This window comes from Lissotriton helveticus, chromosome 4_1 (assembly GCF_964261635.1).
Source record: "Lissotriton helveticus chromosome 4_1, aLisHel1.1, whole genome shotgun sequence".
NCBI classification, from domain to species: Eukaryota; Metazoa; Chordata; class Amphibia; order Caudata; family Salamandridae; genus Lissotriton; species Lissotriton helveticus.
In genome coordinates this window covers 583,518,752-583,533,532 of record NC_136063.1, presented here as the reverse complement: position 1 = coordinate 583,533,532, position 14,781 = coordinate 583,518,752, and the positions used below count along the sequence as shown (strand labels likewise).

The window sequence follows — 14,781 nt, the reverse complement described above, 5'->3', positions numbered from 1 at the left end:
GACTGTTTTGGGAGTGTGTTTGAAACGAAGGAGGCAGATATAGAACTGGTTATTGGGGGGGAGGTCTGAAAATTTTACAGCAGTATGATTAAATAAAATAAAAAGAAAAACAATATCAAGCTTTCTTTTCCCCACAACTATTGATATATGAAGGTGTACAAGTGCAAATAAATAAATTTTAAAGTATACCTAGTCACATTTAAGTGTTGAATAAATATTTTATATTGTTGTTTTGCAAATACATATTTTTAGATTTATTAAAATTAAGATACAGAAAATTAAGGCAAAACAGATTAGGTTTTCTTTTTCCACAGGTATATGTTGCAGAAGGTGTGTAAGTGAAAAATAAGTACATTTAAAACACATGTGATTATATGTTGGTATTTACTGTTATAAAATAAAATTTTGCGTTGCTATTGTTTTTGCAAATTGATATTTTTCTTTACAGGTTAATTATAATTAGTGATACAGGTAAATTAGGAGATATATTAAATTGACCAAATTATAAGATTTTCTATACCTGATAGTGTTAAATTAATTAATTAATTGATCAGCAAGCGCTGCAAGGCAAATTTAAAGAGTATATTTACCAAATTAATTAAATAAAATGTCTTCCTTATATAAGAAAATGAAAAAGGTTGTTGCTAAATGTGAGAGTAAATTAAAAATTCCCAAATTAGTGAAAATAAATAATAAAGGTGTCAGAGTAGAAAATATAGAGCAGTATAAAATTGATGTTGTAAATATGGATCAGAACAGAAATTCACGAAGACCCCTAGAGCAGATTAATACAACGCCAAAAGTGTCAGATCAGATTGATAAAGTGCCAGCTCAAACTTTTTTTAAAATTAATGCAACAGAAAAACATGATGAAATGCTTAGTACTTCTGGAATCAATATTCCTGATTATGTAAATTCATCAAATGATTTAAAGGAGTCCATGAAAATTATGGAAACAGAGATAGTCCCTGTACTTAGAAAAGATGAAATTAATTCCGCAGTTTTAAAGGTCCCATTAACTGAAAAAGTTTATTCTATTGTACTTGAGATTGAATTAGTAGGGATTGCAACCGAGCAAGGAACAGAGATGACTTCAGTTCTGGTAAGTGAGAAGTCTGACATTGACCTGATTAAATTGATACAGCCTGATGAGTCAACATTATGTTCAAAGGAAAAGGAGATTGAAATAAATGAGCTGAATGAACAGCTAAAAGTACAGCGACAGGTAATGATTCAAGAGATTAAGATGGCTTCATTGCCATTGCAAAATTTTATTAATGAACAGTCAGACAAAACAGATATAGGATTAATTAAAGAACAAGAAAACAGTCCAAAAGGATTAAATGCACTTCCAAAATGTTGGAATAAAAATGATGTTCTTTTGAGTGAAGGCATCAAAGTAAAGGATACAATTGATCAACAGATTGAAACATTGACTTCTGCAGGTTCACTTTTCAGAAATACAAATTTAATTAAAAGATTGATTGATAACATTCAATTGGCAGAAAGGTTTGCTGTCGTGATATGTGCAGCATACAAAATGAATGATGAACATGCTTTGAGTTCACTAATACTAACATCTGTAGTTGAAACATGGCAGGTAGTCAAAGGCTTACAAAATGAAGTAACTCATGAGGAGAAAAACACATTGTTGAAAAACACATGGTTGAGAACAGATTTTAGACAGCGAGATGAGGATGAGATTTTGTCACACAAAGATGGTAGAGTAGTTTTGCTAAATAGCATAATCACTGATATGGACAGAATGTACCATAAAATTGCAGAATGTCTTTACCAGAGGTGTCTGACTTATCAGCAAGTGAACACAATTAAGAGAACAATTGTGAGATTGGGAACAGAATTACAGGAGAGTGGTTCATTGACTAGATTACAAATGGATTTCTGTGAGATGTCACTACATGATAAACTGTGCTATATTTTTGTGATTATCTGTTTGATTACAAAATGGTTTGAAATATTTCGGATGCGACATAATGATAAAATTACTGCTGAAAATTTATCAGATGGCAGAAAACATATTGAAAACAGATTGCTCCATTGTACAGATAGAATAGAAATTTCAGATGTTGAGGAGCATGAGGATGTTACTATAAAAGACAGAGATGCAAAAATGTGCCTAGCTGCAGGTACAAAGTGGACAGATATCCTTCCACTTGTTTTGAGAATGATGCCTATCAATGATAGCATCAATTTGGAGAACTGCAGGAATTTATCAGACGAAATGATCTCTGTGTTTGATGAAGATGAAACTGAAGTGCAAACAAGAGAAAAAGAGCAAGTACTTGATCTGTTACCAGGAAAAAGAATCAGGAAAAAGGTTCGTCTAAAAGGAAATTGTCTAGTGCCAAGGTGGCAGAAAAGGAGGCTAGTCAGTCTTGTCACAACAAATGCAGAGAAGTGCAAAAGACTGAAGAGGTGGATTGACACTGGCCATACTTTTCGTGTAACTACACCTGAAAATCCTGATAAGGATAGTGTCACAACTGCTGATTCAGATTCTGAAGAAGAGCCTGAAGAGAATCCAGATCTTGAAGATCGACAAGTTGGTCGATATCTGGAGAACATGAATAGAAAACAAGCCTTGATTGAAGAAGACTTGAAAGTTGTGACTGAAGACTCAGAAAATGATGGAAATCTGCCAGAAAAAGAAGCAGAAGAAGAATGTGATCAGATTGTGATTCAAGACCAGGAGAGTATTGAAAAGCAGAAAAGTAACTCTGAAAGCAGGAACAGGAATACTGAAACTGGGAAGTTGAAGGTAATTGAAGAAGAAGAAGATGAATTGCCAAGTACCAGCTACAAAGATGATGTTCCTAACGGAGTGAAGCTGCTGAGTAAAGAAGTACCTGAGTCCAGAATGGAAATTTCTGACACTGAAACTGATGAGAATGACGAAGATTCTGAAATAAGAAAATTCAGAAAAGGAGCTTGGAGAACAGAATGTAAAGTGACCAAGCAAAAGAAGAAATTACTAAGAAAAAGTGATAACTGGCAAGGAGAAAATAAAGGCCTAAAATTCAAATTGAGATACAGATCAAAGGAACAGATTGATGAGATATCAAGTCAAAAAGATACTGTAAAGAAAAGTGAGGCAGGAAAGAAAATAGAAGTGATACCTGTAATGGAGGTAAATAGTTGCAGTCAGGAAAAGATTGAAGAGAATAGTGACAATGATTGAAATACTTACCTGTTAAAAATGTTTAGGTTTTTGTTTTTGGCATAAGGCTGAAGAAATCTTGTTAGATGACACAAGGTCGAAGAAATACTGTTAGCTGAAAAATTAATTTGTGACATTAGGTCGAAGAAAAACTGTTAGAAAAAAAAAAAAAAAAAAAAAAATTTTGGAAAAAGGGGGGTGATGTTAGAAATTTTTAGAAAATTTAGGTAAAATTTTTAAAATTTTTGTTTTATTTTTCTTTGCAAGCTTAATGAAAATATAATTCTCTTTGGTTAATTTAGGTTGTTACTTTTCTTTTAGAAATTAACAAGGAGAAGTTTAAAGTTAATATGACAAGCAAGATACTGACATTTTATTAGTTATAGTTTTTGCAACACTTTTATTGAAACTCAGTTGTATGTTACACAAGAGAAAGAAATAGAACTAGAGGGGTTTCTTAAAACTCAATATGAAAATTGTAGATAAACTGATGAGATAAGTCTTTAGAAATACTAACACAGGTGAAATTGAATCATGTTCATCTTAGATAAAATCTTTGCTAAAATATTGGGTGGTGGTGTGGTGATTTGTTAATCACCAGATGAGGGAGTTGATGGAGCGGGATAGAAAACAGAAATCTGTTTAAACCCGTGAAGTCACACTTCCATAAATAAATTAATAATGCTAACAATTTGTGCTGTGTGTGCTAATTCAACCTAGTTTAAAGTTACATTACATTACAGAACACGTGGGAAATTAACATGTGTGCTCATAAATGTGCATTATGTTGCATTCTCATGTATGTAGAAAATAATAAATTAATCTTGTCTATTGTCATGTCATAACTAATAGCAGCTGTTTTTAAAATAATGGCATGTGCTTATTTTGCTTCCCTTGTCTATGTGATGTCATTTCTACTATTCTAGGTGCACATAAGGCTTTATGGATTTATGAAGACTGGTAGATATAAAATGCTGCTTTATTTGTGCTTTACTGCTAGGTAATTTAGACTAATGGGTTAATTATTAGCAATGATGGGAGGCAACAGAACAAACTGTATTTCTTTCATTAATTATTCTTTGTGTTTGTTTATATAATAGTTTTACAAGTGAAGCTTAGAGATGGCTGCAGAAAAATAGTACCCTTTTAAAAGTGGCGCAGGGACAGTGGCGCAGAAAATTGACGCTTTCTGAAAGAGGCCTAATGATGAAAATGGCTCAAGTGAAAATAATTCCAAGAAGGATGGAAAAGGCCTCTGAACTTTTATTTTGAAAGGTTTTGGATTGAACTGCTAAAAAGATGACTTTTTGGAGAAATTTGCTAACGTTTGCTAACGTGCCACGGGAGTTCAGAGCTGACTAGCTCAAGGTTAAAAGGAAGCTGTCGCTACAAAATGTAGCAGCCTAAGGAAGAACTGCCAAGACTTCTAAATGAACAATGGACTAGTGAATTTGCCCGGGCATGTAAGAAGGAGGTGTCACAGTTTACTGTGGTACGAGGTGGCTCAGCCAATGGAGAACTCGAATTCGTTTGCTGGAATGTGAAAAATAGTTAGCTCAGCTCAATTTAGGGTATAAGAATAGGTTCAGAGAACAGATAGTTGGCTTACGCTCGAGAAAATCTGGAGGACGATGTTATGCTGATGGACTTTACACGTGAGGACAGGAGTTTTTATTAATTACTTTATTATTAGGTGATGAGGGTAGAGACAGAGATATAGTTAGGATTTTGGAAAATGCTTAATTTTACTTATTCCTGCTAATGAATAATAATTCTTGATTTATGCTCTTTTTATTAATACTGAATAAATCTTTCTTTATGACAATTTCTAATGCTTGTTTAATAAAATACCAAAACCTAAGTTTTTCTAGATGTGTTAAAATAAACTTTCTAAAATGACAAGCTGGTCTTGATTATTGCAGATGGTTTAAACAACTATATTTAGATCTTATCGCCTCATGATTCAAGCGCTCTATTGTTGTTATGGGCCTAGTGTTGTAGTGTAAGTTTTGTGGTAGTAGATAGTGTCATTTGTGCAATATTTTGGTGAGAGCGCTGGATCACAGCTTGCACTTAACACACACCGATATCTTTCGACAGCAGCATGCACTACGTACCGTGCCCGCCTTGTGCTACAGGCGTCACTGACACTGCAGCAAAAGCTGCTTCAGGCTCTGTTGACAGAGCAATTTAAATGTGCAGCGCTGCAATATTTGAATTGATGTTTCTTTTCCATGCTGTTATCATCAGGAACAACAAACTATAGTGCCTTCTTTCTGTGACATCCATTTATAAAAAGTAATTGGTTAAAATATGGCATTTATTCATTACCAGTGTTCATTTTAAATTTAAATTGAATTATGACGTAAGCAAAACTAACTGCCTCCTGGCTCCGGTTAGCTCCTGTAATAACATTGCAACCCTGATACAGATCTTTGTGCGGGGCCTGGTGTCCTCAAAAGTGCTTTCATTTCAAGGACGACGACACGAGTACACCCTGCTTTATGTAGAAAAAAAAAAGCAGCAGACTTGCTCGGATTAGAGGAGGCTGGCAGTTTGTATCACATGCAAGTTTAATTTAATGATTCTACAGCACCTTTGTGTTCTGTTAAGCTGCATGCATTGCCCACTCGAGGTCGCTGCAATGGCACAGCATTTGGTGAATTGGTAAACCACATAAGCTCCTGACGCCGGTAAATAATGCGTAGGACCATGAGTGACGTAACTGGTGCTCTAGCAAAGCACTCAGAGACAAATGGGCTACTCTCATAATGCGATGTATGTCTGTTTGCCAAAGAAAGAGCCCCACGTGTTCTAGAAATTTATATGGATTCACAAAGAGCATGACACTGTATCACGGCATTACTGTGAAAGGATATGGGGCCTAAGTTAAAGGTTCATTCAGTTTTATTACAATGGCACATAGTGCTCTTTGGGCATGATATGTAGCCAATATGATTTAATTTCAAAATCTTCCCGCAGCCTGCTTCAGTGAAAGGAAATGTTTTGCTCAAGATATAATATGCTCATTTGGATGGTACTTTATTTTGATACTCTTCTCATGGCCATCTTGTTTCAGTAGGGGGGACGAGCTGCCCAATATCTGGTATTGTATCATGTCAATTGATAAGTTTAAGTGTGTCAGAGCTGATGCCTTATTCTCATGACAGGCCTGTATTGGGTGATGAATGGCAGGGGTCTGACGACCCTTATGGTTACCACCACTTAGAAAACCCTGAGAACACCTGGCATGAGGATCTGGCAGATGCCAGTGGACTGGACACCTCACCAGACACTGGCATGGTCTCTCCCCCTACTGTGGCTATGTAGAAGGGGGCTTCATTAGCTATAGTGGTGAGGAGGGCAGCTCTCACTGGCAGTCAAGATGAATGTATTGACAGAGGTTTGTCAACTGGGAGTCACCTCATCCATACCACACCTCCTTTCAATGAAGCCCTCACTGATGTCCTGCTTGGGGCCTTGTCCAAGCCCTGCGGGGGACTCCTGTGCACAGGACAATTACCAGCCGCCATCGCCCGCCCTGGGGGACCCCCTGCTTCCTTACCCAGCAAACTGGACCACAGAACGCTTGGTGGTCCAGTTTTCCACTTCCAAAGTCAAATGCTTGCTATGGTCTTGGAGGAGACACTGTGTGAGAAGTTGGTCTGATATATGATGCTCACTAGTTCTAGTGATCACCTTGTATCAGTCCAAACAACCCTTATGGTGATTGGTTGTAAGTCAACCTTATAGACCAGCTATCCTAATGGTAGCATGGACAAAGCAGTCTTAGGCTAAACTCTTTTGGCATGTGAAGCCAGCTGTTTTACCACAATATAACCCCTTGAATATCAGATGAAAGGACACCACACAGGTTGTTATGAAAATAAACAGTATATTTATTAATAACAACACCTCTGAACTGTTTATGAGGTCAGAGGGCCAAGCACATGACAATCTCTTAAGAAAAATACGATAAGTTGCACGAAATTACAATGGTGCCCTAGGGGCACGACAAACCATATACTAAGTAAGTGGAATGTGAAAGTCGATAAAAGGAATGGAGCTGTCCAGAGGCTGTAGGATCGTTGGGACCACGCTACACTAACTCTAGGTAAGTAATAGGAGGCCCAGGGAACGCGTGTGCAGAGTGTGAACTCACACGCGAGATGCGTAACAACGTCTATGGACAGTACAGTTCAGGTAAAAGGTAAGTACGGACAATCCTGACTAGTTAGGACTAAAACGACTGTGGAACTGGACACTAGGACAGTTAAACTACCCTGGAGCACCGAAATGCTCTCGTTACCTCACCCACGGGCTGCGGGTGCATAGGTGTCAAAGTGTATCGGGTTCTCGTGTTGAAGTCTATGGAGCCTGGAGGAAAAGATGCTGCAGGCGACCAGGAGGAAGGTGTCCGGTGCGATCCAAGGGTGGATCGGTGAAGAAGAGGACCTGAAAGCAGAGGGGACAGTGTTCAAAGTCACTAGCCAGTGACCGGTGTGGAACCAGGAAGGAACCAGATGCTGTAGTCGCGATCAGGTGAAGAGTGGACGCTTGACTCTGCAGCCACGTGGACCAGGAGGTGTCTTCGACGACCAGGATGGAGGCACGAGCTGTCCCACGCAGGCTCTCGCTGTCGGCGGTGTCGGATCCAGGATTGGAATCAACAGGCCTTGGCAAAGGCAACCCACGCAGTGAGGGAAAAAGACGTCTGGTGCGGACTAGGAGAGTCCGGGGTGCCCCTCTTTTGGAAGGGAGCAAGGGCCAGTCCGGAGCAACCAGACCAGCAGTGAAGATTTCAAGGTTCGTCGTCTAGGAGGCCACTAGCCAGCCGGAAAGTGACCAGACAACGCGTCGAGCAGCAAACAAGCAGAAGGGCCCCACGCAGATCTCGTGGAAGCTGGAGGGCTGATCTTCGGTGCAGGGTCTGCTCGGGCTTCTCAATCCCCAAAGCACTTGGTCGAGTTTACCTCCGGAGTCGTGCTGGAAGCAGAGTGCAGTTTCTTTGAAGATGGCCGGTCCCACGTGTCTCGTCGCACCCACGGGTCTCAGCTTTGCTGTAGATGTGAGTTGAGGTCGGAGAGGTCTGGGAATCCGGGTCTCGTCGGGCTCTGATGTCTGGATCCTCGAGGGAAGACGACAAAGTGAAGCCGCTGGACGCTTGATGGTGCCTGCAGTTGCAGGGTGGACACTCCTTGCCCACAAGGGAGATTTCTTCAGTCTTCTGTGGAGCAGAACGTCGAAGTCCAGAGGTTCTTCTTGTAGAGTAGTTCAGGATTAATCTAATTTGGAATGGGACCAGCTCCTACCTTTATTCTCCTAATGGGGGCTGCACTACTGACTAGGTCCCTCCCCTGGGTGGGACCAGGAAGGGGGGTGGCTACACCCCCTATCCTTTGTCCGGTTTCGCGCCAGAGCTGGGGCAGGGATGCCCCAGCAACTGGTTTGAACCGGTGTATGCACAGGACACCTTGTGTGCCCCAGGCATGTCTCATTCCTTTCAGGCCTCCCTACCTCAATACACAAAATCCTGTCTGGGGTGGTGCTAGCACCTCCCAAGGCAGGAAACCCTTTGTCCAGGCCTCCCTCGCTGGAAGGGCTCCCAGCAGCAGGAGGTCAGACTTGTGTCTGTGGTGGCAGCATCCATTTTGTGATGCCAATGCTCGAGTTAACTTTAACCGGGGTTCACAGTTACATACATGTCGTGCCCCTCTAGAAGGGTGGAATGCTACCCCCGTCGCCAGAATTGGCGAGGGGTTAGTATTCCAATTCGTATGACACCTTACTCAACATGTTTTGATAATGTTATACCAGAGTTAGCATTTAACCGCGAGGTTGATAATGCACTTAAGAGTATATGGTATAGCGTTATCATGGAACAGCTATTAGGACTTGGTTCCGCAAGCTGCAGACGGGCTCAGCTCATGCCAGAGCACCATCTCACATAATTCCAAGCACTCTGCCTTTAGGATTGATAAGGCCTGCCATAGGAGTGACTGATAGGAATATATGTGTCCATTTTAGGGTTAGATATAGGTATACTATATCTATAGCAAAGGGTGATTACACCACCTTGCCCCAGCTGTCATGCAGCCAGTTGTGTCAGTTTTAGATGGCCAGCCAGGGGTGGCATAATACATGCTTCAGCCCCTGTAGGCCCTGGGTACACCTACGCCCTGGATACCTAAGGTACTCTGTACAGGGACTGATAAGGTGGCCCAGTACCAATTGGTAAATGCACCTAAACATGGTTGTCAATTTAGAGAGAGAACAGCTAGGCTGTGGGTCTGATTAGCAGGCCCACAGCCAGGGAAAGTCGTAAACCAGTGAAGCAAAAAGCAAAAATCTGGGGTGACCGTACTCTCCTACACACATTTCATACTCTCTCAAGCAATTGCTGACGGGAGAGATGCAGTTAAGTGTGCCGCACAATGTGGGATGGATATGACAGACTCACTGGGCAGAGCAATTTCATTTTTGGTTCTTCTGTGCTATGCTTGGTTTAGAACCACTTGCTTTTCGGGGGGCTGTCCAGGCCTCGCTCATGGACATGTTCTTTGAATGCTCCTGTTTGGTTTTGGAGAAGACAGGCTCAGCACTGGAGCGCTTTAAGAACAGAAGGGGTACTGCCAGGTGCTTTGGCCTTTCTATGGCCCCTCACCAATCCTAGTCCGCCTTCCGCTCCTTTTGTGGCCCCAGATGGGGGTTTCAAACGCTCCTCTACCCTCCCATCCACCAGGGCCAGCAGGTTTCTCAACTTTTTCGTAGTGAAGGATGTGCTTTCCACAGACCATGTAGACAGTTAGCCAGAGGTCGAGCCAGTCTGCCTCTATCCTGGATTTCGGTGATACTGACTGAGCTGCTGGGCCTTTTGGCCTCCTGCTTGTGACGCATGCCCGTTGGCATATGCGGGCTCTGCAGTGGGACTTGATCTCAGAGGGAACCCCAAAAGGCCTGCAGTGGTGGCTGCCGAACTGCAAGTGGGTCAGCGGCATATCCCTCTCCCTTCCACATCCAGAGCTGACTTAAGTGACACATGCATCACTCCTGGGCAGGGGCAGCCGTCTGGGAGAGGTGGAGATCAGAGGATTCTGGTGGAATCTGGGCTCCACATCAACCTGTTGGAGCTTCAGATGATCCCGTTTTGTATTGCACTCTTTTCTTCTGTCAGTCAGGGGAAGGTTGGTACAGGTGTTCACGGACAACATTAGCGTCATGTGTTACTGCAGCAAACAGGGTGAGGTGCAGTAGTTGACCCTGTGTCAAGAGGCTCTGCGTCTCTGGACATAGCTCAAACGCCAGTGCGGCCAAACTCAGCCAAAGATTTCTAGCGGATCAAGAATAGCATTTCCATTCGGAGGTGGTGCAAGGACTCTTTCAACAGTGTGAAGAGCCTCGGTTAGATCTGTTCACCACTGCAGAGAACGCACAATGTTAGAGGTTTGGTGCGCTGAAGTTTTGAAGGCGACTCTCGCTCGGGTCGCTTTTGTCTCAAGTGGAGCACCGGCCTCTTGTATGCCTTACTGCCAATACCACTCCTGCCCAGATTTCCCAAGAAGATCAGGAATGACGGGGTCCAAGTTATTCTTGTGGCTCCAGGATGGGCACAGAGAGTCCGGTTTCCCAAGCTGTTGAGCATGACCATCAGTCCTCCAATCATTCAAATCATCAAACTCAATCAATCATTCAAGTAGGCAACTGTGGTACAATAGTCACACATTCCTATCTTAAGAGCAGTGTAAGTTAACATGAACACAACAGCGATGCTCTTAACTCTAAGACACACCTGTTACCAATAATGTGCATATCTCAACCAGTGAATCGAATTCCCAGCCCAGGCAAGAACAAAACCAAGAACAGCGGAGCACTCCTTCCTTGTATCCAAAAGGAATTACGTTGCTCTAGGTCAATTAGTGCCATTATTTGTATGTTTGAATGCACACAATATATTCCAATGAACAATGTAATCAAACAGATTCAAAAGAATTTTCATCAACGCTTCGGATATTAAGATTAACAATATTTTTACTTGATCCTGATATTACAGAGAAGCGCACAATGTCGGAACTGTGATTAAAATGTTTACAACAGTAACTACAGAGATGTTTGCAGCAATGCTTCTCGGATGGTTTCAACCGACACATATTTCATTCCTGCATGGGCCTTTTTCAAAGCTATTTCAAGGGGTAATGATTGAAAAATAGATTTAAAAGCATGAGTTTCGAAGTCGTCGCAAAGGCCAACAGGATCATATGAGTCACTCCAATTTTGAGAAATGTTGATGCAGCTGATCCCGGAAATATATAACCTCTATTTTCATCCAATACTGGGTGTCTACAAATATTTTGTTGCTTTCGCGATATGTAGCCTGTATACACCTGTCCCAAAAAGAGGCTGCCAAATTCCATATGTCAAGATTTATAACGATAATGAGTAGCCACCCGGATAGGATGACCTTGATAAGTCTTAAAATATCAAGAAAGGCAAGACATGTGCTCCGACCTAGTCCATAAAGCTAAAGGCTTCTCCGACCAGACTGCCTCTTTGAGAGGATCTTCTGTCGCAGCAACAGGGTAGAGTTCTGCACCCGAACCTGCACACACTTCACCCTTATTCGTGCATATTGAGCAGCAACAGTTGACAGATTTTGACCTTCCTTCCGAAGTCTATGATGTGATTTTAGTAGCCAGGTGTTCCTCAACCAAGTTGGTATACGCCTGCCATTGGGATAAGTTTGTGACTTGATGTGATTCCCATACCATTGATTCCCTTTCTGCACCTTTAACCAAGCTTCTTCTGGTTGCTCTATTGTTATCCCTGCACGGCTCTGCTCTGGCCACAGTTAAAGGTTATCTTTCAGCCATTTCGGCATCCCTGCAGATACCAAACCAACCTTCTTTATTTAAGTCACCTGTTGTGGCTAGGTTTCTTAAAGGCTTGCAGTACATGTTTCTCCCCAGGCCACTCATTTTGCCCAGTGGGATCTAAATCTTGTTCTCACATTCTTGGTGTGTGCACCCTTTGAGCCACTGCACCAATACCCTTCTAGACTTCTGAACATCAAATATGCCTTTCTAGTGGCCATAACATTGGCCAAGAGGGTCAGTGAATTGCAGGCACTCTTGGCTCACCCTCCCTACACCACCTTCTACCCAAACAAGCTGGTCCTTCAGACACTTGCTACCTTCCAAAGGTTGTTACTTCCATGTAGGCCAGAACATCACCCTGGCTACCATCTTATCTCCGCCTCACCCCTCCAAATAGAAGGAGAGACTCTACCATCTAGACCCAAAAAGAGTGTTATCGCTCTACCTTGATCATACAAAAGAGTTCCGGGTGGAAAATCAACTGTTTGTGAGGTGTGTAGGTGCTATAAAAAAGGGAAGGCCGTGCAGAAAAGGACCATCTCAAGATGGACAGTGCCCTGCCTCAAGTGATGGATCATTGGCCAAGAAGCAAATCCCTGAGGGTCTGTGTGCTCATTCTACCAGAGCTAAGGCTGCGACCACTGCTTTAGCACACGGGGTCCCTGTCCTTGACATTTGTCAGGCATGAATGTAGGCATCTTTGTATATATTTACAAACACTACTGTCTAGACAGTCAGATCTGTTGTGACGGGCACTTCTCCCATACGGTCTTACAGGACTTTTTAATTTAAAATTGGCCTTGCAGACCCACCTCCGGGGAGGCATTGCTTGGGAATCTATTCTAAGGTAAGGATTCTGCAACTCGAAGTGTCAATCAGATGAAAAAGTTACTTGCCTTCGTCAATACCTTATCTGGTACAGACTCTATCTAGCCCCACATTCCTTACTGACTCTCCCATCCTCCACGCTCTGTGAGCCGATAGCAGTATAAGGGACACCCTTATCAGGGCCTTAGTTTTGTTTTACTACGTTGGTAAGTTCTCATTATGACTCTTTCACTCCTGGTGTGGAAAATTGTCAAAGTAACTGACATCAGTGCACCAAAGTGGCACCTACATAGGTACCGCACATGTCACTTCTGGCACAGCCGTTGCTAAGCCAAACGACGCCACCTACCGGCACACAGGGTTACTGCTCAAAATATATGCGGATCCAGTCTGACTTCTGGGGATTATTCTAAAGTAAGCAATCCCCAGCTACATAGAGTCTCTACCAGATAAGGCATTACCAATGGTAAGTAACTTGTTCATTGTGTAGTGTGAAATGATTGCGTTATTATTGTGCTAAACCCAATGAGTGCCTGAACACACATCCCAAGTCAGTAAATCTAACCACCATTACATGTATATTTATATGAGGAAGATACAGATTAGTAAAGTTGTGTTAATGAATCTATAATCTCATTAAACTCTAAATCACACAGTTATTCACATGCAGCACTTTTTTTAATTTCAAATCAGGGTATCAGTATATCAGAGTGCATACACCTGGTGCAACAGAATCAGCAACCATCAGGCAAGATTTTTCATGTGACCTCTGTGCTTCACCACTTAAAGAAGATATGAAATCCAGAGTTCTCGGGGGTAATATATTTCTTTTTGTATTACATTTTTTAGCTCAATTTTGCATTTGAATGTTCATCACATATATCACTAAACCCAGTATTTAACCCATGTAACAAGTATTACATATGGGCAATCTACATATCAAAGAGTGTTTCTAGCTAATTTTCTATGTAACCGCACACATTTTGGCAATATACTGCAAGCAGATGTACAGCTGTGAGCACAAATTGATTATTTAATTTTATTAAGTTGTCATATCTTAATTGTGTGCTACTACTGTCCATTGAACTGTGGCACAGCTTACTCAAGTATTGGAACTGTAAAAGATTCACATGCTTGAATCATTTCCCGTCGTCGAGATGGGAGTCCCATGGTACATTATAAGAGCAGTGGAAAGTTAAACATAGATTAGAAAGGCCCTAGGCCCTTTAGTTTTGTAATATACCGTAGTCATTGTTAAAAAAGAGACCAAACATAGGTTTGTACTAATCAGTTTGCCAAGCCCTCTAGAACACTGCTGTGAGAAGTTCCAGTCCTTCAGATTTTCTACCGCACGTCGTGCTAGGTAGTCTCCACTGAACTCTGCTCAGTTGTCTTCATTCCAGAGCTTGGTTAAACACTTAAATACCTTTTTTCTGGCTGATATAGACTTGCAGACTTCTATTCTCTTCATTTTGAGTCTGTATTTGTTCTCTACTCAAACATGTCAGACAAAGAGAGGAAGATCCTGTTCAGGGCCTGTGGTACGTGTTTCAAGAAGCAGCTCCACATCAATGACCCTCGCAAAGACTGCATTTATTGCCTTTATCCTGACACTGTTTGTGTGTTAACTGCAGTGTGTGCACAATTGGCTGTGGCCCTTGCCCTACTTTTGTGCTCAGATTGTATCAAGGCAGTAGACATATGTGGTCTGCAATTGATCTGGCTTGTCTTGCTATAGAATACCTGAAAATCTGCTCCCCATGCCTCAGAGGGCTTGTGGTCCCTCAGTTGTCTACTTAACTCTGTCCCTATTGTAGGAGGCTGGCTTAGTATTTAGTGCACACTTAACCCCTTCGATGCTAGGCCTCTTCTCCGCGTGCTAAGCCTTTTTAGGCTATTTGGGGT

The 14,781-nt window shown here is 41.8% G+C and overlaps 1 protein-coding gene across 2 annotated transcripts in view; it reads left to right on the top strand.

Annotated features, from left to right (window-relative positions):
* MCMDC2 (minichromosome maintenance domain containing 2) overlaps positions 1 to 14,781 on the top strand; it is a 1,264,730-nt gene that overhangs the window by 339,036 nt on the left and 910,913 nt on the right. For both annotated transcript variants that reach the window (XM_078687209.1, XM_078687210.1), the window contains exon 5: positions 13,570 to 13,692. In XM_078687209.1, coding sequence (XP_078543335.1) covers positions 13,570 to 13,692 — 123 coding nt within the window. The remainder of the gene's footprint in view (positions 1 to 13,569; positions 13,693 to 14,781) is intronic.